The 26821-nt window shown below is 48.5% G+C and overlaps 1 protein-coding gene across 1 annotated transcript; it reads right to left on the reverse strand.

The window, feature by feature from the left end:
- Positions 1–1906: 1906 nt before the first annotated feature.
- Positions 1907–25204, reverse strand: CRYBG2 (crystallin beta-gamma domain containing 2). The gene is made up of 19 exons (XM_007935768.2): positions 22724–25204; positions 22251–22298; positions 22051–22163; positions 21778–21898; positions 19533–19672; positions 18555–18681; positions 18287–18322; positions 17833–17969; positions 17555–17681; positions 17151–17290; positions 16915–17041; positions 16653–16685; positions 16400–16512; positions 14362–14491; positions 12688–12827; positions 12180–12303; positions 3530–3688; positions 2103–2262; positions 1907–1995 (listed from the first exon to the last, which is right to left on the reverse strand). Exons 1-19 carry the CDS (start codon positions 25202–25204, stop codon positions 1907–1909), a joined length of 4545 nt encoding a protein of 1514 aa, XP_007933959.1.
- Positions 25205–26821: the final 1617 nt, after the last annotated feature.

Raw genomic sequence — 26821 nt, forward strand, 5'->3', positions numbered from 1 at the left:
AAGTTCTTGATCAAGACCAGCTTGATCAAGCATGAAGTTCAGTCTTATCATCATCAAAAAATAGCTAAATATCCATCAAGAACAGCTTGATCAAGCATCAAGTTCAGTTTGACCGCCATCAAAAACAGCTTAATCTCCATCAAGAACAGCTTGATCAAGCAGTAAGAACAGCTTGATCACCATCTGGCCATTTCTTCAGAAACGAAATTTCACCTTCCCCACCCACTCATCCACCTACCCACACATCCATCCTTTACCAAGTGCCTTCTCACTCAGCCCTGTCTCACATAACCCTCACAACTGTGAAGATCTCTTCTCCCTATGAAGAAGAAAAGGAAATTGAGGCTCAGAGAGGTTACATTCCTTGTCCATGTAGTAAGGTCAAGGGCTGTGGGCACAGCTTTTGGGTCTGACTTCCTGCAGAAACTGGTTCAGGCCCTCCTGTCCCTTGACACTGAAGGCACTGGTGGCCTGTGAAAAGTGAAATGAAGGCTCAGTGAGGGGTAGATCAGGGACCAATCCTGTTGCTGTCTGTGCCAAGGAAGGAAGCAGCCAAGGGGGCCCACCAGGACCTTGTAGCAGAGGCAGTAGTCATATGAGAGAGAGAAGTGAGCACTGTTTCACTAGGGGCGGGGGTATTAAGCCTTTAAATAACAAACATGAGATTCAAAAGCTTCCCCCACATCTCCTCTTGCAGATACACACTGCAGTCTCCTCAAACTTCACCACCAAGAGAACTAGCATGAGTGAGGCCTCCAACCTCGGCAGCCTGGGCAGCAGCAGTGTCCTCCTCCTCCTCCTGACCAGCACCCTCATCCACCTCTTCCATCTCAGCTGAAGTGGCATGCCTCAGCCCATGCCCCTGAAATAGCTGCCACCATGACTAGCAAGATCTCCTTCCCCCCTAATCCTTAGGAGGGGTTGATGCCAGATATCATCAGGTTGTGGGAATCAACAGAGCAGCACTTTGGGGGCAATGGCTAAAACAAAGAGGTCCTGATGTGGAGGAGCAAGTGCCACATAGATGAGGATCAATAAAGTTATCCCTGTACTTGGAGTGGGGTCCTGTGTGTCATCACTGGGCATCGCAGGGCCCTAGGAGCTGGGTTTGCAGCAGCAACCCCATGAGCCAGAGAGGTGGCACCAGGGAGTTGCCATCCAGCTGTCCTACCCCAAAGTCCAAATGCTGAGGGCTCCTCCCCTTGCAGGGATGAGCCCTAGAAATGCCATCTCTTTTTAGTTGTATTTGCTTCACCTGTCCCTTGATTTCTGGGAGTGATGCTCCCAGAAGACCCACACATACACACCTAGACCTTGGGCATCCCCTATTACAGAGGCTCAAAGAGCTCCCCACCCCTGCGAGACCAGGCACAAGGCAGGTTTATAACTACCTATCATTTAGGCTGATTGCACAGAGCTACACCCGTTTGTCCAGTCCCAGGGCTCCCTCTGCTGGCAGAGAGAGGCTTTGTCTCTGAGCCCCTAACTAACTAACTCACTAACTCACTGCGGTTGAGTGGATTCCACTGGTAGCAACCCCTCCTTGGTTTCCAAGGTGGTATCTCTATGGAAGTAGATTGCCCAGTCTTCCTTCCGAGGAGTGGCTGGTGGGTTTGAACCACCAGCTTTCTGGTTAGCAGTCAAATGTCTTAGGCACTACCCCACCAGAGCTCCTGAACTAGGGCAGGGAGGGAAGAAAGCAGCTTGAGGGTTAGAGCAAGACGGCAGGTGGACAAAGCACTCTCTCCACCCCGCTACCTCCCAAATATCAAGGAGCACAGACAAGGGTGCCTGGGAGTATATTAGAAAACAGATTATGTTACAACAACAAAAACCTGTAAAAAATAGTTTATCTCAGCAACAGCCTCCAGGGCTCCAGAAGAATGTGGGAGAGAGGAGTAGGGGCTCAAAGCACGTGGACGGTCCAGATCTGAGAGGCCCTGTCCTCAGCTAGTTCCCACAGTACTGCATGGTCCCGGTCATAGCCCCGGCCTCCTGGGGGGTGGTAAGAGATGGATAGTAAGAGATAGTTACAGACAGCTGCTGACTTCACTGCCCTCAACCCCCACAGTGCCCTCTCCCTACACACATCCACACCTTACCCTTCACATCCAGGATCCGGTCTTCAAACATCTGGCTGCAGATGTGGCCTGATTCCTTAATGCTCCATGTCTGGCGGGGCAGGCGGCTCTCAGCCCACAGCACCACCTTGGAGCCCGTGCTGGGGGGCCCAATCACCTGCAGGCTCATGGTGGGGGCCACCTGAGGCCCCAGAAGATCATCAGGTACTGTTCCTCCCCACAGAGACTCTACCAAATCCAAGATGCCCTCAACACACCCAGGTTTGAATCCTGGCTCTTATGACTATCTGACTTTGGGCAAGTTGCTTACTCCTTCTGAGCTCTGGTTTCCTTAAGGATGGGAAGCTGGTTGTTGTGAGGGTTCAATGTAGGAACTATAAAAGGGCTGGGAAAATATTAGTTCCTCCAAGAAATCTTCCATGACTTAACTCCCAAAGCACAGGCTTTAGCATCAGATATGCCTCTGATCCCAGCTCTGCTTATTAGCTGTGTGACTTTTGGCAAATTACTCAACCTCTCTGTGTTTTGGTGTCCTCACCTATAAAACAGGGAGTATAGTAGGACCTGCCCCACAATGCTCCATAAGGATTATATGAGCATTCATGTGAAGGGCTTAATACAGTGCCTGGCATATAGCAAGTGTTCCCTCTCTCATTCCAAGTAAAAGACAAAACCCTTTCAATAGCCTACAAAGACCTACACCTCTCATAGCCTCTCTAATCTCATTTCCTGGCACTTTCTTCCTCACCCACTTCACTCCAGCTACTCAGGTGGCCTTGCTCAGTCCTAGATAATGCCAGCCATGTTCCTACCTCAGGGCCTTGGCACTGACTATTCCCTCTGCCTGAAACACTCTTCCCTCATGGCTGCCTTCAAATGGTACCTTCTCAGGAAGGGCTTCCCTAACCACCCTATTCAAAATGTTTAGCTCCCTGAGACTCCCTATTCTCTTCTCTTGATGTGTTTTTCCTCTATAACACTTTGTGTCATGTAAGCTACTAAGCTATTTTACGAATTTCTGTCATTTCTCATCTGTCTCCACTAGGATATAAGCTTTAGGAGGGCAGGAGTCCTTTCTATCTTCTCACTGCTGTATTCCCAGCACCTAGGACAGGGGCTGGAACATAGTAGGTGCTTAGTAAATGTGGAGTGAATCTGTCCGTTATCAAGATTCAAGTCCTGTCACAGGCTATGAGGTGCGGAGGTCTGCTAGAAGCATCTGGTTCAACACTCTTGTTCTGCAGATGGAGACCGAGGCTCAGTGAACATGACTTGCGTGGGGTGCACAGGCTACATTCTCCACCTCCCAAGGGTCCTGGCATCTGGGTGTATCTCTCTGTCTGTCTGGCCCAAGGGTGGGTCCTGTTTCTAACTGCCCTGGGCTTCCCAAAGTGGGCCCACTAGTGGCTGGGGCCCTGGTGTCCCTGTCCCAGCCCCTCAGCTGGTACCTGGTTCTTCAGTAGCCCATCCTCGTAGTACCAGATGCAGCTGCCTCCAGCTCGAGGCTCAGAAACCACTACCCGGCCCGCCTTCATGTCCTCAACATGGTCCGGCACTGCCAGGAATCCCTCCAGGGCTGCATTCCAAAGGCGGAAATAAGCCCGGCGCTGGTGGGGAGGGGAGCCAAGGGTCAGGGGCCTCTGGTCAGGGATGTTCCCACTTGGGCCCCAGCACCTCTAACTCTAGAGCCCCCCAGAATCAAGCTCCCACCTTCCTTCCTGCCTCTAACCTTCCTCCGACCTGCTTCTAAGTCCTTCCTTCTTTCACGCACATACACTCAAAAACACATACATAGCACACACAGCTCCATATCAAAAGAGATACCTACCCACAGATGTGTGCAGACAGACACACTGACAGATACACTCATGGTGCACACAGTTGCACAGATGTTCACAGCAGATACAAACACATGAATATGAAAAGCCATCCAAGCTCACACAGCCTAACCAACACACAGGCCTGCCCTGCCTACTCCATGCCAGACACTCAAGCTTGCTAAAGGGACAGATGAATGTAGAAACCCAGACAGGCACACACACTCACAGAAAGAAATGCATGCAAACACTTAAGTGCCATGATGTGGTAGCCACTGGACTAGACATCAGACCTGGTTCTGCTACAAATCAGTCTGGGGTCTTGGATGGCGGTGATGGTCATATACAAATAATCATCACCACAGCTAACGTTTGTTGAGTGCTGATACATGCAAGCACTGTTCTAAGGGTTTTATATACATTGCTTTTCTTCAGTCCTCACAACTACTCCATGATATATATTATCCCCATTTCAAAGATGAGGAAACTGACGTCCACAGAGATAACAGTATTTGCCCAAGGTTACAGAGCAAATCCTTGTCTACTTTTCTGGGCCTTTATTTCCCCATCTGCAAAATGTGAGGGACAGAGATGTTCTCCAAGATATCTTCTAGCAATGATGTTTTTGTTGAGCGCTAACGGTACTACACAACTACCACCATACAATGACACATGCACACTCTCACCAGTGTCACTAAGACGGGCATGCAGAGTCATAAACAAACTTCCGCAGATACATGAGCATTCCCAGACCACAGGTGCACCTGCGAGGCACACAGACACAGGGACACAAATCACATTGTGGGCACGGAAGTACCCTCAGACATGCACACACATGCACCGACCCCATGGCTGACTCCATGTAAATGCACATGCACATAAATGCACACAGACAGACCCTACAGATAAAGCATATCCCAAAGTGAAACATGCTTATGACTGGTGGTTGATACAGGAGATAATTTTTAGACCTACATGGATAAACTTATTTTTTTTTAATTTAATAATAATAGAAAAAAATAAGACTAGAAGTTGGTTTTTTGAAAAGATTAATAAAATTAATAAACCACTGGCAAACTTAACAAAGGAAAAGAAGGAAAGAATACAAATAACATAAATAAGAAATGAACTGAGTGACATCACAACAGAATCAACCAAAATAAAAAGGATAACACCAGAATACTATGAAGAACTGTACTCCAACAAATCTGAAAATCTAGAAGAAATGGACAGACTTCTAGAAACATAGTACTTACCTAAACATAGGCTGAGGTGGGAAATTTGAACAGATCCATAACACAAGAAGAAACTGAACAGGTCATAAAAAAATTACCAATAAAAAAAAGTTCTGCCATGGTCTCAGGGGACATCAAGCTCAATTGGCATAACATACTACACAAAAACATCGCTCCACATCCTACTTTGGTAACTGGTAACTGGAATCTTAAAAGCTTGCAAGCAGCCATCTAGGTGCAATGATGGGTCTCTCCTTGTCCAGAGCAAAGAAGAACGAAGAAAACCAAAGATGGATGAAAACAATTCGTTCAAGGGACTGGTATACCATGTGATCCTCAGCCTATATGACTATGAGACCAGAAGAACTAGATGGTGCCCAACTACCACTGACAATCTCTATGTAGGAGATCCTGGATAGAGAGGGAGAACAATGTGGAGCAAAATTCAAAATCATAAAAAAAAAAAGGACTAGGTTTGCTTGTCCAATAGAGTCTGGTGGGACCCCTGAGACTATGGCCCCTAGCTGCCCTTCAGATCTAGAATTGAACTCATTCCTGTCGCTTCCAACCAGACAAAAGACAGGTCTATGAGCTGAACATTTACATAAGGTAGATAAACTCCTTGGAGCGATCAATCAGGGGAGAACAGAAGGGCTGTGCATTCACAGGAAGACAGCTCGAGGGGGGCAGGAGTGCATGAGAGGGAAGGACACAGGGAACAGGTAACTATGGGGAGGAAATGGGAAGGGAGCTGTTGCATTGTGGGAAATTGTAGTCAACGTCACGAGACAAAGTGTATGTGAACTGCTGTATGGAAAATGAATTTGCTCTGTAAACTTTCACCCAAATTACAATAAAATTAAAAAAAAAAAAAAGTCCTGGCCCAGACAGTTTCATTGGAGAATTCTACCAAATGTTCAGAGAAGAACTGACACCAATCCTACTCAAACTATTCCAGATTATAGAAAAGGATGGAATCCTCCCAAATTTTTTTTTTTTAACTCATAATTAGGGAGTTTATTAGGGAAATATCAGGTTACAATTCAGATTCAGGAACACTCAGGATACAATTCTTCAATCAGGATCACTTCCCCTTGGCCATGCCCAAAGACATGTCTCTCTCTAACCCTTGGCCTCTTAGCCTGGCCTCTGCCTTGCTCAGGCAAGTGCTGCAAAGCTCTTTTAGCTCTGCTCTGCTCTGGTGCCGTAGTGCTGTGACTGCTAATCAGAAGGCTGGCGGTTCAAACGCACCAGCCACTCCTCAGAAGGAAGACTGGGCAATCTACCTCCATAGAGATACCACTTCGGAAACCCAAGGAGGGGTCGCTATGAGTCAGAATTGACTTAATGGTAGTGAGTTGGGTTTTTGGTATAGTTGCACCTCTTTATTTATTTATTGTGCTTTGGGTGCAAATTTACAGAGCAGAATTTGTTTCGTATTTAATAATTCATGTACATTTTGGTTTCACTCCCCAATTACCATCCCTAACTCTAACCCACTCTCCTTCTCTCCCTTCCCTGTGACTCCCCTATCCCTGTGCCCTTCTTCATTATGCATTCCTGTCTGTTCAGCTTTCCCTCCATGTGAACGCTGGCCCTCTGGTGCCCCATGTCCTATTGGTCCAAGGTGTATATCTCCATAGACTAGGTGGGTACATCACCCTGGGTTGGGTGCTCTGCATTTAAGTATTTCTACTGTTGGGCTGAGAGCCAGTCCTTGGGAGTGAGTCTTATTCCAGGCCCAAAGTGTATCCCAGGGCCAATGTCTTGGGGATCCCACCAGACTCCGTCCAACCAGTAATTCTAGTTGTTATTGTGTTTTTGAATTTTGTTCCACATTTTCCCTCCCACTCCATCCAGGAGCTCCAGTTTTGATCCCTTCCCAAGTGGTTGGCATTGCCAGCTGGACATCATCTAGTTCTGGTTTCAAGGTCCATCATATCAGAGGGCTGATTGTTTCCAAATGCCCATGGTTTTCTTCACTCTTTTTCACTTCAGACAAGAGGAAATGATTACCTGCATCTTAGGTGGCCACGCGAAAGCTTTTAAGACCCCAGTCACTACTCACCAAAATAGGTTATAGAGCAACATTTTTATGTATTATGTTGTGCCAATTGAGCTCGTGTCCCCCAATACTATGGTCCTGAATCAGCAGACCTAGTGGTTCTCTCTCTCAAGGTGTTTGGCTATCTGTGAGGGATTACTCCAAATCTGTCTTCTCTCCCAAATTCACTTTATGAAGCAAGCATAACCTTGATACCAAAACTAGACAAAGACATCACTAAAAAGGAAAACTACAGACCAATAACTCTCATGAATATAGATGCAAAAATCTTCAACAAAATTCTAAACAATAGACTCCAACAACGTATCAAAAAAATAATACATTATAGTTCATACCAGATATGCAAGGATGGTTCAATATTAGCAAAACAATCAATCTGATCCATCACATAAAATAAAGGAAAAGAACTACATGATCGTATCAATTGATACAGAGAAGGCATTTGATAAAATCCAATACCCCGTCCTGATTAAAAAAAAAAAAAAAACTCTCAGAAAAATAGGAATAGAAGGGAAATTCCTCAACATAATAAAGGGCATATATACAAAACCGACAGCCAACATTATTCTCAATGGAGAGAGACTGAAACCACTCCCCTTGCAAATGGGAAACAGACAAGGATGCTCTCTAACACCACTTTTATTTATAACATTGTATTGGAAGTCCTAGCCAGGGCAATAAGGCAAGAAAAGGAAATAAAAGACATCCAAATTGGTAAGGAAGAAATAAAACCATCCCTATTTGCAGATGATATGATCCTATACATAGAAAGCCCAAGAGACTCAGCAAGAAAACTAACTGGAACTAATTGAGAGATTAGCATAGTGGCAGGATACAAGATCAACATACAAAAATCAGTTGGATTCCCTTACACCAGCAAAGAGACTGCAGAAAAGAAATAAGGAAATCAATACCATTTACAATAGCTACCAAAAAAGTAAAATACTTGGGAATGGATCTCACTAGGGACACAAAAAACCTGTACAAAGAAAACTACAAAACACTACTTCAAGAAACCATAAGAGATCTACATAAATGGGAGAACACAACAAGCTCATGGATAAAAAGCTTGAAAACTGTGAATATGTCGATACTACACAAAGCAATCTATACATTCAGTGCAATCCCAATCCAGATTCCATCAGCATTCTTTAAGGACATGGAAAAACCAATCATTAAATTTATATGGAAAGTAAAGAGATCTTGGATAAGCAAAGCACTGCTGAAGAAAAAGAAAGTAAGAGGTCTCACACTCTTGGATCTCAAAACTTACTATACAGCCACAGTAGTTAAAACAGCCTGGTACTGGTACAATGACAGACACATAGAATAAACCAAACAAAAAAAACCAAACCCACTGCCATCGAGTTAATGACAACTCAAAGCAACCCCCACTGGGTTTTCGAGGTGGTAAATCTTTATGCAAGTAGATTGCCCAGTCTTGCTTCCACAGAGTGGCTGGTGGGTTTGAACTACCAACCTTCTGGTTAACAGTCAAATGCCTTAGGCACTGTACTACCAGAGCTCCTAACACATGTTGTTGTTGTTGCTGTTATGTACTGTTGAGTTGGACCCAACTCATAGCGACCCCTCCTTGGGTTTCCAAGGCAGTATCTCTACTGAAGTAGATTGCCCCATCTTCCTTCCAAGGAGTGGCTGGTGGGTTTGAACCGCCAGCCTTCTGGTTAACAGTCAAGTGCCTTAGCACTAGGCTATCAGAGCTCCTTCCTAACACATAGATCAGTAGAATAGAATTGAGAACCCAGAAATATATCCATTGACCTATGGTCAGCTGATCTTTGACAAAGGGCCAAAATCCATTAAATGGGGAAGAGAGAGTCTCTTTGACAAATGGTGCTGGCAAAACTGGTTATCTATTTGCAGAAAAATGAAACAAGATCCATACCTCACACCATATACAAAAATTAACTCCAGATGAATCAAAGACTTAAATATGAAACCTAAAACTAGAAAGTTCATCAAAGAAAAAAGTAGGGGTAAACTCAGGGGTCCTAATTTATGACATAAATAGACTATCAAGCATAACTCGAGATGCACAAACAGCAGAAGATAAAGTGGATGAATGGGATCTTCTAAAAATTAAATTTTTATGTGCTTCAAAAGATTTCTCCAAAAGAGTAAAAAGAAAACCTACAGAATGGGAAAAAAATATTAAGCAATAACATATCACACAAAGGACTTTTATCTCTAAAATTTACAGACAACTCTAACACCTCAACATCAAAAAGACAATCCAATTAAAAAATGGGCAGAAGATATGAATAGACACTTCACCAAAGAAAATATTCAAGCAGCCAACAAACACATGAAGAAATGTTCATGATCATTAGCCATCAGAAAGCTGCAAATCAAAACAATGAGATACCATCTCACCCCAGCATTAATAGCAAAGTTCAACACAGAAAATAACAAATACTGTGAGGATATGGAGCGATTGGGACTCTTGTACAGTGTTGGTGGACTGTAAAATGATACAACTACTGTGGAAATCAGCATGATGATTCCTTAAAAAGTTGGAAATAGAAATACCATTTGATCCAGTAATCTGATTATTAGGTATATATCCTAAAGAAGTGAGAGCGAAGGCAAGAACAGATATATGCACACCCATGTTCATCACAGCACTATTCACAGTAACAAAGAGGTGGAAACAACCTAAGTACCTATCAACAGAAAAATGGATAAACAAACTATGGTACATACACACAATGGAATACTATGCAACCCTGAAGGATAATATAAAATCTGCAGAATACCACATTACATGGATGAACTTGGAAGACATTATGCTGAGTGAAATAAGTCAATCACAGAAGGACAAATATTATATTAGTTCACTATAGTAAAAAGTCAAGGAAACGTTTATACATAGAAGGAAGTTTTCTTTTTTGGTTACCAGGGATGGGAAGCAAGGGAGGGAAGAGGAAGGAACACTGCTAGATAGATAAAAACAAGTATTTATTTGAGTGAAGGAAAGGAAAATGTACTAAAAGTGAGTGATCAACACAGTGGCACTGAGGAAGAAGACATAGAGAGGTACAAACAACAAAGATGAACCCTTTTGTATGCACAGTACTGTACGTCTAGGCAGGGGGGAGTGTGCCCATGAACACACACAGGGATGGCAGACAATGTTTCTACATGTGCATTTTTATGTGCTATAAGAATGTCCAGGTATATAGCAGAACTGACAAGGGGCAAGTTTATGGTGGCTTATTGGCCATAGCCAACCACCCTGAGGGAGCGAGTAGTTGGACCTGGGGGCTCACTCGGGACCATGGTTACAGGGGACATCGTGCTCAACTGGCATAATATACTACACAAAAACATTGTTCTACATCCTATTTTGGTGAGTAATGACTAGGGTCTTAAAAGTTTGCAAGCGGCCATCTAGATGCAAAAAGCACCCAGAGCAAAGAAGAATAAGAATGAAGAAAACCAAAGATGCACAAAAACAATTAGTCCAAGGGACTAGTAGACCATGTGACCCTTAGCCTATATGCCCATGAGACCAGAAAAATTAGATGGTGCCCAGCTACCACTGTCAACCACTTGGAAGGAGATCAGTGCAGGAGATCCTGGATAGAGTGGGAAAACAATTTGAAACAAAACTCAGAATCACAAAAAAAGAGACCATGTTTGCTGGTCAGATAGAGCCTGGTGAGACCCCTGAGACTATGGCCCCTAGTTACCCTTCAGGTCTGGAACTGAATTCACTTTTGTGGCTTCCAGCCAAAAAATAGACAGGCATATGAGGTGAACATTTACATCAGGCAGATACATTCCTTGGAGGGATCAATCATGGGAGAACAAAAGGGCAGTGTTTGCATAGGGAGATAGCTTGTGGGGCAGGAGTGTATAGGAGGGAAGGCCAAGGGAAGAGGTAACTATGGGGAGGAAGTGGGAAGAGAGCTGTTACGTTGTGGGGAATTGCAGTCCATGTCATGAAATAAAATGTGTATGAACTGCTGTATGGAAAATGAATTTTCTTTGTAAACTTTCACTCAAATCTCAATAAAATTTTTTAAAAAAATAATAAAGAATTTTAACAGTAATTTATTATTATCCTATTTATTAAGGAAAAAATCATGCATGTACATCAAACACTTGATTTCATGGATATCATTCCTTTGGACAAAGATAAAGTGAGAAAGAAAGTGAGTTGATTTAGAGAAAAATAGTAAGTAGATAAAAGTTCTAGAAAAATGATAATGTGGAAAAAATTGTGACAACGCTTCTAATAGTGAACTTTATGTGTCAAGTTGGCTAGGCTATGGTGCAGAATGTTTAGTCAAACGCTAGCCTAGATATTGCTGTGAAGGTATCAGGTAGCTGTGATTAACATTTACAATCTGCTGACTCTTAAGTAATGGAGATTAATCTCAATAATGTGGGTGGGCCTCATCTAAGCAGCTGAAGGCCTTACAAGCAAAAACTGAAGTTCCCAGACAAGGAATTCTGCCTGAAGTCTGTAACAGAGAAATCCTACCTGAATGTCTAGCCTGCGGCCTACAGATTGCAAACTTTTTAGTCCCTACAGTCTTATGAGCCAATGCCTCTCTCTACACAGAGATAGAGAAGCAGGAGAAAGATGTGGCAATCTGCTTCCATAAAGATTTATAGCCTTGGAAACCCTATGGAGCAGTTCTACTCTGTCCCATAGGATCACTATGAGTCAGAATCAACTCAATGGTAGCAGGTTGGTTTATTATAGAGTGAGACAACATTTGTGTATCAGTCAGGGTTCTACACAGAAACAGAAAAAAATAATGAACACACACATGTGCAGAGAAACAGTGGGTGTGAACAGATAGAGATATAATCTGTTTCTCTATAGAATCCTGACTGACACACTGCTACACAAACGCTGAGTTTCGGAAACATGGACAGATCACACCTAGACAGACACACATCCAGACGGGTCAGCACAGACATGCTTAACCCTAGATGTGCAACTCACCTGCTTGATGGGATAAAGGGAGCCCACCCTCTGGGTCCCGCTGTACGTTAGCCAGTTGGTGATCTCACAGCTGCCCACCAGCCACTGACGGCCTCGGAAGTCACTGTGCTCACACAGCACCCAGCTGGGCCCAGCAAGTGCCAGAGGCACAAAGAGGAACACGGACAGACAGACAAGTGGGGAAGGAAATACAGACATTAGAGTCTTCTCCACCTCCTTTTCTCCCATGTGGGGATTGCTCTGCCTGGAGTTAGGTCCCGAGGGTGGAGAAGGAAGCTTGGAAGTCATTTAGGATTTGCAGGGCAAAGTGGGGTCCTAAAGAGGCCAGCTGTGCCATGGAGGGCTGGGTTCCCACCCTTTAAAGCCAGTGACCCCTCTCAGTCTGCACTCCTCCCTCCTTCCTGGTTGGAGGAGGGTAGAGGAGAGAGAGAAGAGGTCAGAGACCCCAGGGGTCTCACTCATCCCCCAGCAGCCCCCACATCCCCTAGGACTTCCAAAATACACTCACACGCCCCCCTTGATCCGCACAGACAGCACGTGGTTGTTGAAGCCCTCGGCTTGTAGGCTCCGCACCTCACCGTTGAGCTCAATCTCCTTCCCTTCGAAGCACTCCAGCCCATACAAGAAAATGGAGGGCTCTGAAAAGTGCTGGGGGGCCGGGGGATGAAGGAGGGGTGAGGCCACAAGAGTCCCAGTCTCAGACTCAGCCCCACGACCCAGATCTGTATTTCAGGTCCTCTTCCCTCCTGAGCTCCACCCCCAGGTCCACTGACCTCAACACTGCTGGCTGGGCCCCCAGCCTGGGCCTGGAGTCCTCCCTCAGACCTCCTCCCGGATGATGGCACTTCTAAGAACTGATAGCCCCAGGAGGAAACCTGGGGCTCATTCTCACATTCTCCTTTTAGTCTTCAATGTAACAATAACCATAATACTGGTCATAACAGTACTTCTCACTTATTCAGGGTGTTCCACACACCCTTGCCAATTCTGTGCTAAGTGTTTTAGCCCATCTCATTGGGACTTCTCAACAAGTCTAAGAGGTAGATGCTATTATTATTCCCACTTAACAGAGAGAAAGTGAGGTTGGAGAATATTAAACACTTGCCCAAAGCCCCAAAGCTGGCCTTCAAAATTAGGTCTATCTGTCCACAGAACCTAATGTGTGGTTGGTTGTAAAGAGCTTGGACTCTAAAGCCAGAGTACCTGGGTTAGAACCTGGCTCTGCGGGATTAGAACTGAAACAAGTTGCATAACCTCTCTGTGTTTCAGTTTCCACATCTTTAAAAGGGAGATTATAACAGTAGCATATTTCATAGGGTTGTAGTGAGGACTAAACATCTTAATATGTGGGAAGTTCTCAAAACACTGCCTGGTATGGAGTCCCTGTTTGGGGAATGTCTCTGCTTCTCTGATTAGGGGCCACCAGCCTAGCCTGTCCACTCACTCACCAGGTCCCATAGACTCCAGCCCCTTAATATAGCCGTGTCAGAGCTTTCCATCTCTTCCCTAGTGCAGGACATCACCAGGTACTCTGGGTTACTGCAGCAACAAACCAGTCACTCCTCTAGCTGACCTGCCACTCTTCCCTGCATAGAATTCTCACCTCGGCAGTGCTAGCCCCCACCCCACCCTGAGGAGCAGTCACTCCTGTCCCTGTACTCTTCTTTATCTGGACACATCACTCAGCATTATCATCTTTATGTCCATGTGACCATGTGACCATGAGTTCCTTAAAAGTGAGGTTGTGTCTAATATTTTTCAGTGTCCCTATTTTAGGACCAAGGAGGCCTGGTGGTACAATGGTCAAGCTTTTGGCTGCTAACTGAAAGATGGATGGTTTGAACCCAACAGCCACTCCATGGGAGAAAAGACCTGGCAATCTGCTCCTGTAAAAATGACAAGAAACACTATGGGGTAGTTCTACTCTGTCATACAGGGTTGCATTGACTCGACCACACACAACAACACAATTTAGGACCTATCTCAGCAGAAACTCACTAAACATATAGTGGACTGAACTGGCTTTGAAGTCTCAAGGTCAAAGGGATCTGAGTGGTTCTGAAGAAGACTGGGTTGAACCCTCACCAGCCTATTTCTCAATGAGAAGAGGTTCTGCGGCCAGGACTTGTCCAGCAGCTCTCCCTGCCTCAGGGGTTGCCTGAGTGTGGACAGGGGCACTCACCAAGGGAACCTTCTGGAGAGAGCCCAGGACCGTGGAGGCTAGGCAGCCCATGGCCGTGAGAGTGGGGAACTCGCCCTCAGAGAGAATGTGTTGGTCACCCTCAAAGTTCTTCTCATCAAACAGGATCCAGCTGTGGAAGGGGAAAAGAAGGGAACATAAGTGGGTACCCTATTCTCAGCCTTCTCAGGGCTTCCTGAGGTACAGAAGAGTGAATGCAGACTTGCCAGGGATCCCCCTAGTACAGGAGAGGTAAAAAAAAAAAAAAAAAAAAACAGGCATTGCAGCATCAGGGACTGAGGTCAGATTCAAGAAAGGAAAGGATGGAATGAAATCATACTGCCCCTATGGATGGGAATTTGGCAGTATAAAGCAGAACTGCAAGTGCAATTACTCATTTCTAAGAATCTATCCTAGCAAGCTGGACAATGAATAAAGAAGACCAATGGTTGCCTTTAAATTACAATGTTGGCAAAGAATAGTAAATATACCATGGACTGCCAGAAGAACAAATCTGTCTTGGAAGTATAACTGGAATGCTCCTCAGAAGTGAGGATGGTCTTGTGTACTTTGGACATATGATAAGAAGAGCATCATGCTCAGTTAAATAGGAGGTAAGCTAAAGGGAGGAAGACACTCAGCCAGGTGGATCAACACAGTAGCTGCAACGATGGGCTCAAGCACAGCAATGAGGAAGGCACAGACCAGGCAGCGCTTTGTCCTGTTGTGCATAGGGGCGCTGTGAGTTGAAACTGACTCAACAGCATCTGCTAACATACTAAGGACACTCTTCAAAACATGAAATAACACATGCACAAGGCTATTCATTGCAGCACTACTTGCAGTAATGTGATAATAACTTGTGACTCTGTAGGGGAAAAGTATTTTCTAACTAGAGATATATTTTTAAGTATTTACTGGAGAAATTCTATGATGGGTCTGCGATTTAAAACACTCCATACACACACACATGCACAAAGCAGAAGCACAGTGATAATACCTTGTGACTCTGTAGGGGAAAAATATTTTCTAACTAGAGTTATATTTTTAAGTATTTACTGAGAAATTTCATGATGGGTCTGGGATTTAAAATACTCCACACATGCACACAGCAGAGGGATAGATGAAACAAGATTGGGATTTGTTATACTATATTAAGTACATACATTTTATATTGTTGCAGTGTAGTAAATTACATAGTGTGGCTTTTCTAGCCATAAGTCTTTGTAAACTCCACGCTGGAATTTGCAATGAGCAATGGAGTACCTCCTGATTGTTAAATTTACCCACGTAGGGTATTTCTGTTGGGAGCAGCATGAAGAAATTTTCTGGAAAGTTCTCTCTGTCTCTCAGGTGTATAGAATTCTGATGTTGGGATTGGTTAGTTTGGCCACTCCGCCAAGCTCAAAAGGAGCCCTCCTAGAGGTAGGAGTCTCTCTGACTGCTGGCTGAGAAAGACATGCTGCTGAGAAACATGCTCCTGAGAGACACGTACTTGCTGAGAGAGAGAGATGCAAGAGACATGTGCTGCTGAGAGAGAGATTGCCAGCTGCTAAGTGAGACAGCTGGCTGCTAGAGACTGAGCAGGTTCCTGAACTTGAATTGTAACCTACTGCTTCCGTAATAAACCTGTGAGTTCTGTGTGGTCACTGTAGTGACTTATCGAACCCAGCAGAGAGGTGGTGGGTGCTGTAGGAAGAACGGTGAGTGCCACAGTTGGTGAAAGGGCTGGAGGGAGGCAGCATGTCTGGCCTCGCAGGAATAGCCCTTGGGCTGCTGATGGTGATTCTGTCTTTCTCTTGTGGGTTAGAGAAGGTCAGAATATGCAGCCTCCTTGCCCCTTTGGCAACTGTCCATTAAAACTTTAAGACTGAACTACTCAGGACAAAACAGCCAAGTCTCAACGAGGCCAAAGGAAGGAAATCATCTTTTTACTGGAAAGGCAGACGTTCTCCTGCAAGCTCTGATTCCCAAGCTAAGTGCTTCAAGGCAGGTGTGCCCACTTGCACCTCCAAGGTTACCTGCAATTCCCCGCACTCACCTGCCGCCATGGACACGGCAGGACTGAGCCTGGAAGGAGGGCGGCAAAGAGGCCTGGTCATCTTCGAAGGAGATATGCTCACCCAGGAAGTCGGGGCCAGAGAAAAGCTGAATCTGGGGGCAGAACGGGGAGATGAGAGCGAAGGAGGGCGATAGGGCTGGGGAGCGAGAATGGTAAAGAGGGGAAAAGGTTTGAAATGGGAGAGGAGACGTATGTATGCCCCTATCAGCTCCCTAAGGAAACTCCTCCTTACCTTTGAGACAAAGTGCAGATTGTGCTCCCCGACCTGAAGGAAGGGACCAAAATTTTGAGACTTAAGAAGAGTACCAGCCCCTCGCCTTAGCACCCAGCATTTCCATATCTCAGACCCTGAAATATGGCTCTCCCTCTCTGGAATCCGCATTAGCCCCGCCCCTTCACGTGTTCCGAGCCGGTCCTTCCCTTCAGCTGAGAGCAAGACCCAGCCTCCAAGTCCCGCCCCTCGCAGAGACCCCGCCCCCGGCGGCCGCCCTCACCTGCAGGACCGGCTGCAGAGAGGCGAGGGCGCTATTGCCCGCGCCCCAGTCGTCGCAGTTGCGGTACACGCCCTTCTCCAGAACGTACTGCTCCCCGGAAAAGCCCACCTCCTGATAGGCCACCCACCTGCAGGAGGGGCGGGTTGCGGGTCGGCGGGGGCGGAGCCAGTACCTCCCCTGGAACCGCCCCCGCCTCACCCCGCCTCGCCCCGCCTCAGGGAGCCGTGCGCACTCACACGCCGCTGAGCACGTGTATGGCCTGTGTGCGGGGTCCGTGTCCGGCCAACTCCAGGTCGGGCAATGCCTCGCTCACCTCCACGCCAGGCCCCTCGAAATCCATGGCTTCAAACAGCACCACAGCCGGGTCCCCAAAATCCTGGGCCCCAGGGTCAGTCAGGTTTCGTCGGAGCCAGCCCCTCCCGCCCATGGACAGAAACCCCTGGGAGTGCCCAGGCCCCAGGGACGCAGCCCACCCGGGGACTTAGGGGTGAGGCATCTGTGCAGTCTGAGGAAGAACAGCAGGAGAGAGAGAGGCTAGAGTTCAGGGAACACATCCAGGTGCAATCCAGTACAATTTTGTACTGGAGGAGAAGCCTGGCTGTGGCCAAAGACAAGGGATGGCCCAGTTGCCTTTGCTCACCGTGCGGATGACCCGCAGGGAGGTCAGCACCTCGTTGTAGCCTCCCCAGTGTGACCAGTCGCTGTACTCTCCCTCCTCCAGCAGGTACTGGTGGCCCCGGAAGCCCTCCTTCTCATAGCCCACCCAGCTAGGGAGGGGGAAAATGGACAGATAGTCACAGGAAGCCTATGAATGGGTAAGACAGCTGCCCCCACCCCCAGGTGCCCTGGTCACTCCCTGGCCCCAGGGTAGAGGCTGGTGTGGGAGGTAAGGTAGGAGGAAAGGTCCTGAGTCCTCACCAGCCCCCAAGGACACGCAGGGACCCCATGGAGGCCAGGCAGGGGCTCTGGCTGTCCTCTGGCTGCTGAAGGTTGTAGATATCTCTGCTCACTTCCCAGCTGCGGCCCTGAAAACCTGGAGCCTCATACACCACAGCCTGTGGGCATGAGAGTGCAGGGGTTAGGTTAGGGGGAGTAGTCTGGGCCCAAACACCCAACCAGCCTAGGAGTGGCTCGGTCCAGTATCAGCTCAGAGCTCCCACCCCTCATGGAGCCTCAGGCCTTTACCTAACTCCTGTCTACTCTGACCTGTGACCTGGTCCTGGCACATCAAAAGCTGGTCCCCAGCAAGCACATCAGGTTGCATCCTCCCAGATTCAACTTCTGACTCCCAGCACCCTCTCTCCAGCCTTCCAGTCCATGCTATGACAACCACATCCTTCCCAGAGGCCCTCTTGGACCCTGAGGCTCTTACCTTGGGCTCCCCTGGCCTCTCCACACTAGGGCAGCCCTGCAGAGGAAACAGAGCTAAGACACCAGGCCAGAGATGGGGAAGACAGATGGGCTAGGGACACAGGATTTTCTTGATCCTGAGACCCCTGAAAATGACCACCCATGACCTCATTTTTCCCCCACCCCTTGGTCTAATGCAGCCTCCTCCAATTCCTATGCCCAGTGGGAGCCCCCAGGCCCTGTCTCTTCCCATATACCTCACCAGACTGTGGGTGTGCCCTGCCCCTTACCAATGTCATGGGTTTCAAGGAGCCCACAAAGGGGTCGGATGTGCCACAGGCCTCCAAGGTGGGGTACTCTCCAGGCTCCAGGATGCAGGGAGTGTCCTCAAAAAAGGGTTTGGGGTACAGCAGCCACCTGGGGGACAGCAAAGGAGCTGCTGAACCCTAGACCCCAAGGACACAGATTGGTGGATGGGAGAGAAGATTTTGAGTGGGAGGTCTCAGGAAGGACCCCCATTGAGGGTAATCTAGAGGATATTTCAAGCCCCCATAATCTCTTGCAGTAGCTACCTCATCGGCCTCCCTGCCTCTAGTCTCCTCCCCTTCCCCCGGAATTACACACAGCAGTGGCCGAGTTCTTTCTAGCACACATATCTGCTTAAAAACCCCCAGTAAAAAACCAAAAAGCAATCATTCCCCATTACCCTCACGACACAGCCCAGCAGCACAAAGAGGCCTGTGTAATCTGACCCCTGCCTTTGTCCTCACACTTGCCCCTTATACTGGCCAGGCAGAACTTTCAAAGTCTAGCTCTCTCACCTCTGGGCCTTTGCATGAACTGTTCCTTCTGCCAGATATACTCCTTCCCTGCTTATTCAATTAGCAAATACTTTGGGGGCAATTACTCCATGCCAGACCCTGCTTTAGGCATCAGGGAGGGATAAGGTGAACTGACAAAAAAATCTCTGCCCTCATGGAACTTAGATTTTCTTTGGGCCACTCTAGCGCATCCCAGATGAGGCACCACCTCCTCCAGGAAGTTTTCTATGACCACCACCACCTCCTAGGCTGGTTTGGTGCTTTTCTGTGCTTTCACAGCGCTGTGCTCCCCCACTGTCAGTCTGGCACTCTGGATTGCTACTCTTTACTTGCCTGTCCCCATCAGTAGACTGAGCATTCCTTGAAGGCAGGAACTGTGTCCTGTCACCTCTGTGTCCCCAGCACCCAGCACAATGAATATTAACTACCAGAACAGCTCAGACTCACAGTCCTGCGGAGACAGTGATGGATGCTACCTTCAGGGGCCTTCCCAAGTCCTGGGGGTCCTGCAAGGCCTTGCTTAGCTTCACTTGCTCCCCCTTGAGGCCCTCTTCAGAGAATAGGCTGATCTCCGGGGTGCTATAGTCCTAAGGAAGGTAAAGGGTGAAAAATTAAGTATTAAACAAGCCTCTTGGAGACCACCCCTGTTCCCTACCTGCTTCCCCCAGTGTGCCCAGCCAGGGCCCCAGGGGGCTTCTGGAAACCATTTCCCTCAGGTGTCAGGAGGTAACTGGGTGTTCTCTACAAGGTCTGCCAGACAAGCCTGAGACCAAAGCCTTTCCAGGCCCAGCAGGAACTGGTGAGGCGCCATGCCCATTCCACTGCTTCTGGGTAGTCTGCCTTTCTAGCTGGTAGAGGGACAGGCAAGACTGACAGCTACTGAGGTCTAACTTTGACCCTTTCTTTATGCACAACTTCTTCCTCTAGCAGGGCTGGCTTCTGCCTCCATCTCATCACAGGAAGCAGCAGGCCCTCGGCATTTTGGATGTGTCTTCCTCATTAGGACCATTTTTCACTCACTCACTCATTCATCAAGCACTTATGAAGCATCTACTGAGTGCAAGACACTTCCTCATGTCAGTTATTCCCCCCAGTGGGTGTTATTACTCCACTCACAGATGAGGAAGGTGAAGCTCAGAGAAGTTTAAGCAACCTTTCCAAAGTCACATAGCTTGTAAGTAGCAAAGTTGAGAATAGATCCTCGTAGTTTTTGTTCAGTATTACCACCTAGCACCTCCCATATGCCTGGCACACAGTAGGCACCCAATTATTATTGAAGGAACCAAATGACTCCAGGTCCATCTGACTTCAAAGCCATTGTTTTCTCTCTTGTACCTTATTACCTCCCACACAAAGGTGAATTTATTGTGAGAGGCTCACAATAAATTATCCACAAACATCTCTGTGTTTCTCAGAAGCTTTGAAAACTCCTGTCCCCTCCTTTTCCTGAGCCACTGCCTTAGTTAAGACTCATCATTGTTCATCATCTCTCACCAGGAGATGCTCCGCACTTGGAGTAACCCATTCTTTCATTTGGGGAAAAAAAAAAAAAAAAGGAAGGACACAGGGAAAAGGTAATCACAGGCAGGAAGTGGGAAGAGAACTGTTACATTGTGAAGATTGCAGTCAATGTCACAAAACAAAATGTGTAGGAATTGTTAAGTGGAAAATGAATTTGCTCTGTCAACTTTCACTCCAATCACAATTAAAAAAAAAAAACTACAGGCCCCAGCTCTCTCTTCTGGGTCTTCCTTAATGTCAGGATGGTTTTCTGGTCAAACTTAATTTTTGCAGTTTACAAATTTATATTGGGAAAACAATAGAGTTTTTTTTTTTTTCTTTTGTTTTTTCTACTTTCATAATAGGAAATTATAGTGTTGACTATGCCTTTTCAAGCCACATCCTCCTTTTTCAAAATTCAGCAGTGCCCCTTGGACTGGAAATCACAGCCCTTCCTGGTCTCCAGGCCTCCACCTGCCAACCTGACAAACATTTCTAAATCCCCAATCTGGTTATTCAGCTTCCTGCTTTAAACCCAGCTTCATACCCTGGCTTAACTATGAGGCCTGCAGGGCAGAAAGCAGGTCTCCCCTGCCCGCCCATTGCCAGGCACAGTGCCTGGCACACAGCAGGCATCAGTGAGCATCTGTGAACAAATGAACGAACAAACACCCCATGGCATCCATGAGTCTGACTGTGGGCCTAAGAGCCTGGGCCCTGGGTGACAGATGACTCCCATGAAGAGGCCCATAATAAATTATCCAGAAACATCTGTATGTTTCAGAAGCTTTGAAAGCTTTGCCTGGCTGGGCCACTGCCCTAGTTAAGACACATCATCTCTCCTCATCTCTCACCTAGTCTTTCTGTAGCACCAGCCAGCACTTCCTCAGGCTGCTTTCCCAAGTTGGGACTTGGCCTCTGCCTGGCCCTGCCTCTTCAGGCCAGCCTCTGCACATTCCCCAGAACCCTTTTCTTCCCCTAGTTGGCTCCAAGGTCAGGAATCCATAGGTTCGGCCATAATTAAACCCAGAGATTCCAATTCTAGGCAACTGAGGCTGTCTTCCTCCTCAGACTGGAGTGTCTCCTCCCTCTGACTGGCTCATGTTTCGCTCCAGACTAGGATTCCAGAGAGCAGGGCACAGGGCAGACAGGGCAACATCTGGTCTCCCATCCCCATCCTCAGCCTACTCACCTGGACAACCCTCCTCAGGGAACCAATGCCTTTGGAACTCCACGCTGGTTGGAGTTCTACATCTCCTTCAGGCAGGACCAGCTTCTGGCCCCGGAACTCCGGCTCTTCATACAGCACCCAGCTGTGAGCACAGAGCTGTGAGCACTGGGTTGAGAGGATGATGTACCCACAAGGCAGCTGATGGGGTTTCTGCTAGGTTGGGCTGGACACTTCTCAGTGCCCCCTAATCCCCAGGTTCACAACCAGGACACCCACTGGGTACTCCTCACTCACCAGCCTCGAACCACCCTTATGGAGGCCATAAGTGCCCAGCCTGAGGCATCGGCAATGTCTTCCCAGACCTCCCTACTGTTGCCCTGGCAGCTGGGCTCCGAGAAGAGAATCACCTGGACAAGGCACAGAGGAGGCACTCAGGCCCTGTCCCCAGACCCCTGCTTCCTGCTGCCCTGCCTCCACTGTCCCCACACACCTACCTTTCCAGGCCTAGTGTTCAGCTTGCCCTGGGTCTTCAATGCTGGGCTCTGGGAGGGAGGGGAGGGATAAGAAGTCTTACAGGGGTCGCCTCCCCACCACCTGCCATTCCAGGGATCCCTCATCCTTGCTATTCTCTTATACCCTCAAGGAGTTGGCCCACAGAGTATGTCACACTTGTTCTCAACCCCTAGGGGTCTCATCAACCCTGTCCGAGGGGCTGGGTACCCATCACTCCCCAGCTTCAGAGCCACCAAGCCTTTTGAAATCCACAGTACAAACCCCCTGCTGTACACATGGGGAGACTGAGGCTCAGAGAGAAGTGGGTAGCACCCAGTCACACTGAACTGGACCTCAGACCCGAACCTCCTGCCTCCAGAGACTCTGACTCCCAGTACAGGGCTCCTCACGCCACCCAAAGTCCTGACCCAGGGGAGACCAAGTACCCTCCCTTGCCCACCCAAGCCTCACTCACCCACCCCTCCAGGGGCTGGGCTCGGGTGGGCTTCTCTGGCGCTGGCCTTTCACTGCACAGCAGAGGCAACTGTCCCAGCACTTTCCTGAGCCCTGGTGTCCCATGGGGTGGCAGAGCAGACAGTTTTGTGCCCAGTGGCTCTTTGACACCAGGCACCAGACCACCAAAGAGAAGGCTGCCTCCGAGACGGGAAGTGGGCCTGTTACCGGCCTGCCACTCCAGCCCCAGCTCTGGGTTGGAGCCCTTGGCACCTGCTACATGCTTCTTCATCATCTCCAGAGGAGAGCGGAAGTCCTGAGGAGGCTTGGCAGGGCGGGGGTCCCAAGAGGGGCCAGGCCCAGCTTTCTCCTGCCTGTGTTGGAGCTTCTCCTCATCGCTCAGGTAGGGGTTCTCTGGCTCTTCCTCCTCTTCCTCCTCCTCCTCCTCTCCCTGCTCTAGTGCTGGCGCCTCCTGGGGGCTGGGTCCCAGCACCCGTGGCCCAGGCTGGTCCTCCTCGATGGCAGGGAGTGTGGCGTACATGGCCAGGTAGGAGGAGCGGGGGGCTCGTGGCAGTCTGTGAGTGCGAAGGATCTCAGGGGGCTCCATGCTCCGCAGGGTATCCAGGAAAATCTCCAAATCTGCAGTCAGGGCCACTTCATCCTCTTCCTTTGATGGCTCTGGGAATGTCTTGTTCTTTGTGGAGTCAGGAACAAACTGGGACTTCAGGCTGGCCTCTGCTCCCAATGGCACGGGTACAGGGGAGCCTCCTGGGCTGAGGGGTACCTTGTCTACTGAGAAAACTGGGGCAGGGAGGACAGTAGGGCCCTGGACAACAACTTTCTGGGTAGAAGATGGGACAGCAGAAGCACCAGAGTCCTGGACAACTTCCTTTTGGGTAGGAGATGAGATGAGGCTGCTTTCAGAACCCTGGACAGCCTTTTCTTGTTTGGGGGATGGAGACGCCAGAGCACTTGGGCCTTGGACGACCTCTTCTTTGGTGAGGGAAGGGGCCAGATTGCCTTCAACATCCTGTCCAACCTCTTTTTGGGTGGAGGATGAGCTAGGGTTGCCCTCTGCGTCCTGGGTAACCTTGGATGGTTTGGGTGAAGAGGCAGCAGGAGCACCAGGGTCCTCCACTCCCTCTTTCTGGTTGAGGGAGAAGAAAGGAATGTCTTCAGAGTCCTGAACAACCTTACTGCTTGGGAATGATGGAGCAGAAAAACCTCCTGGGCTAGAAGCAGCCTTCCTTTTTGTAGAGGACGGAGCAAGAAGTTGCCCAGGGGTCATGACAACCCCATTCCTCACCATGGGCAGGGTGGTGGCAGCCAAGGGCTCCGTGAGCCCTTCCCTTTTTACAGAGTTCAGGTCATGGGACACCCTGGGCTTGAGAGTGTGCTGAGTCCTGGGGTGAGTGGACACCACAGGTTGCTCTGGTGGGTGGACTAGTTCCAGGGAGGGGGTATGGGTCTGAAGTTTGGGGGAGGAGGGTCCTGGCACTTGGTCCTGAGAAGTCTGGAGTGAAAGTTGAGTGGGACTGGAGGCTCTCTGTACCCTGGGGGCCTCATGAGTCCTGGTCTCTAGGACTCTGCTCTGGTCTTGGTCTGGGGGCGCTGCAGGGTATTGAGGTGGGTGAGCACCTGCTGGGATGCTTACAGGGGCCAGGGCAGATCTGTCCTTTGGTTCTGCTGCCCTCCCTATGCCGCCCAGACCTGGGCTCCTTGGCACAACGACCATGGGCCTGGGAATCCGACTGGCGGGTGGGCTGCGTTCAGGAGGCACCAGGCTTGTTAGCAGCTCCAAGGCCTGGCTGCGGCTGGGTAAGCCTTCAGCTTGGGGGCTCACCACCACTGCCCGGACTGTGCGGACAGCATTGCGGCCTCTGGGCAGGGCCTCACCCGATAGCACTGGCCTCACGGTCACAGAGCTGTTCACTCGTTGGTCCACCTGTCCTGCCACCACTGTGGTAGTCCGCACAGTGCGTGTCACTCGCCGTTCCTCGTGGAGCCTGGGGCCCTCACTGGCAAGACCCATACCTGGGTGAGGGCTCAGTTCACGGGGCCCAGGCAGGGGCACCAAGAACTCAGTCCTGGCTGGGGCTCCTGGGCCTGGGGGTTCAGTCCTGGGAGGCTGGAGACTGCTGTCACCCTGGTCTATAGAGTCCTTTGGCCTCACCACTGGCCTCTTCTCTTTGGGAGGTGGTGCATATTTCTTGGAAAAGATGGGCCCATGGCTCTGGAAGCTCTTCAGGCCAGTCCCATTCCGAGGACCCTGATAATTCACAGTCTCTTCTTCCCGTATAGCAAAGCCATTGACTTCCTCTCGATGGTGGCTGTACTCAAACATCTCCTCCCGGGGGGCTTCCATCCGGGTTCCTGACACCAGAGACATCTTGTGAAAATGGTGTCTGATCTCTTCCTGAGCAGGAGGCTGCTGCCGCCACATCAGTGTGGCACTCACCACTCGGGCCTCGGTCCGGGCAGGGGGCCCAGCTGCTTCCTCCATGTTGGGCCCTGAGGTGTCCTGAGGTGTCCGTGTCTCACTGTGGTTCAGCTCCCTGCAGATAGTGCCAGGAAGAAGATAGATGAGGGTCAGGGGATGGTGAGAGTGGCTCCCCCTCAATACAGAATAACTACTACTGCCAAGGTCAGGCTGGGTGACCTTGAGCAAATCCCTTGACCTTTTGGGCCTTTGTTTTCTCATCTGTAATATGGGCATGATACTCTCATCTCTGACTCAATTCATCAGGGTCCCTTATCCCCATTTTTAGGTGATCCCTGTGGTAGTTCAGTTTGTGTGTCAACTTGGCTGGGCCTGGTTGAGTGGCTAGGCAGCTGGATGTAGTATTCCCCATGATGAGACTGGTAATCAACTCCATGGTAGAGTCTACTGTGAGCAGCTGAATAGCTGCTTTAGGGATGTGGTGTGCTTCCTGTATATAAGGAGAAGCCTTGGGGGAACGGTCTCCAGCTTATGGCACGCTTGAACTCTGCATGTAGCTGAGTCATTGTTCAGCAGCCTGCCATGCTCTGCCAACCTTGGGACTTTCAATGGACTTGAATTAATGGCCTGCTGTGTGGTTTGGTAACATCGAGATGGTGCCATTTTATTTGTTGACCTTGGGCTTGCTTGCCTCAGCAGCCAGTAGCTGCCTGCGTGAAGAAATGCCTCTAGCTTCAGTGGGCCAGGAGCAAGAGGCAGAGCTGAGCCCAAGGTCAAGGGGCTTTCACACAGCCCCTAGAGCCTGGCACTTTGAACTTGGACTTCTAGCCTCCTGAATTGTAAGAGAATAAACTATTTATTCAAGCCATCCCATTTGTGGTATATTCTTGTCAGAGGGCACTAGGTAACCATAACAATCCCCTAGGCCAGAGTTCTTTGAAAGGTAAAGCTAAGGATTGAGCCTGGAAACAGAGAAAAGGAACAGAACATAAAGGAATATGGGTCATTCTGTATTAATAGTAATAACAGTAACAGCCATTTATTGAGGGCTTACTCCGTGCAAAGGAACCCTGATGGCACAGTAGTTGAAGCATTCGATGGTTTGAACCCACCTGCTTGTTTCTTTAAAGATTCACAGTCTTGGAAACCATATAGGGCAATTCTACCCTGACCTATAGTGTCTCTATGGGTCAGAATCAACTTGACAGTGGTAGGTTTGGTGGGTTTACTCTGTGTGAAACACCTTTCTGACTGCTTTGCAATTATTGTCCTATTGAATCCTAGAAGAACCCCATGGATTTGATATCACATAAAGAACAAAGTGTTAATAAATTATAAACAATCCCATTTTACAGATGAGGGGACAGAAGCTCAGAGAAATGAAGTAACTTGCCTAGAGTCACAAAATAGCAGAGTCAGGACTTGAACCCTGGGCCTAAAGTCCATGTGTTTAACCACTATGCCAAATTCTTTAATGTATTTATCTGGCAAACTGAGATTCTTTGGTTTTGAAGTTTGCATTTAAAGGAAACCACAGCACTCCTGGAGGGGCCATTCTCCCAGCCCCTGACTCTAGGAGCCTCTTTCAGCTACACTGACCAAAAGAATTCTATTCTCAGACCCCAAGGTCCCCAGAGATGTCCTGTTCATCTCCAGCCTCAGGACTAGCCTATCTTCAGG

Source organism: Orycteropus afer, unplaced genomic scaffold, assembly GCF_000298275.1.
Source record: "Orycteropus afer afer isolate SDZICR_OR568_19922 unplaced genomic scaffold, OryAfe1.0 scaffold00031, whole genome shotgun sequence".
Taxonomy (NCBI): Eukaryota; Metazoa; Chordata; class Mammalia; order Tubulidentata; family Orycteropodidae; genus Orycteropus; species Orycteropus afer.

Excerpts from the sequence above, each read along its gene's own strand:
- CRYBG2 (XM_007935768.2), bottom strand. The coding sequence starts at position 25,204 with ATGGAGGAAGCAGCTGGGCCCCCTGCCCGGACCGAGGCCCGAGTGGTG. Across the intron at positions 19,673-21,777 it reads CCCTGAGGAGGGTTGTCCAG|GACTATAGCACCCCGGAGAT; the intron begins GTGAGTAGGCTG and ends TACCTTCCTTAG. Across the intron at positions 2,263-3,529 it reads ATGGGCTACTGAAGAACCAG|GTGGCCCCCACCATGAGCCT; the intron begins GTACCAGCTGAG and ends CTGGGGCCTCAG.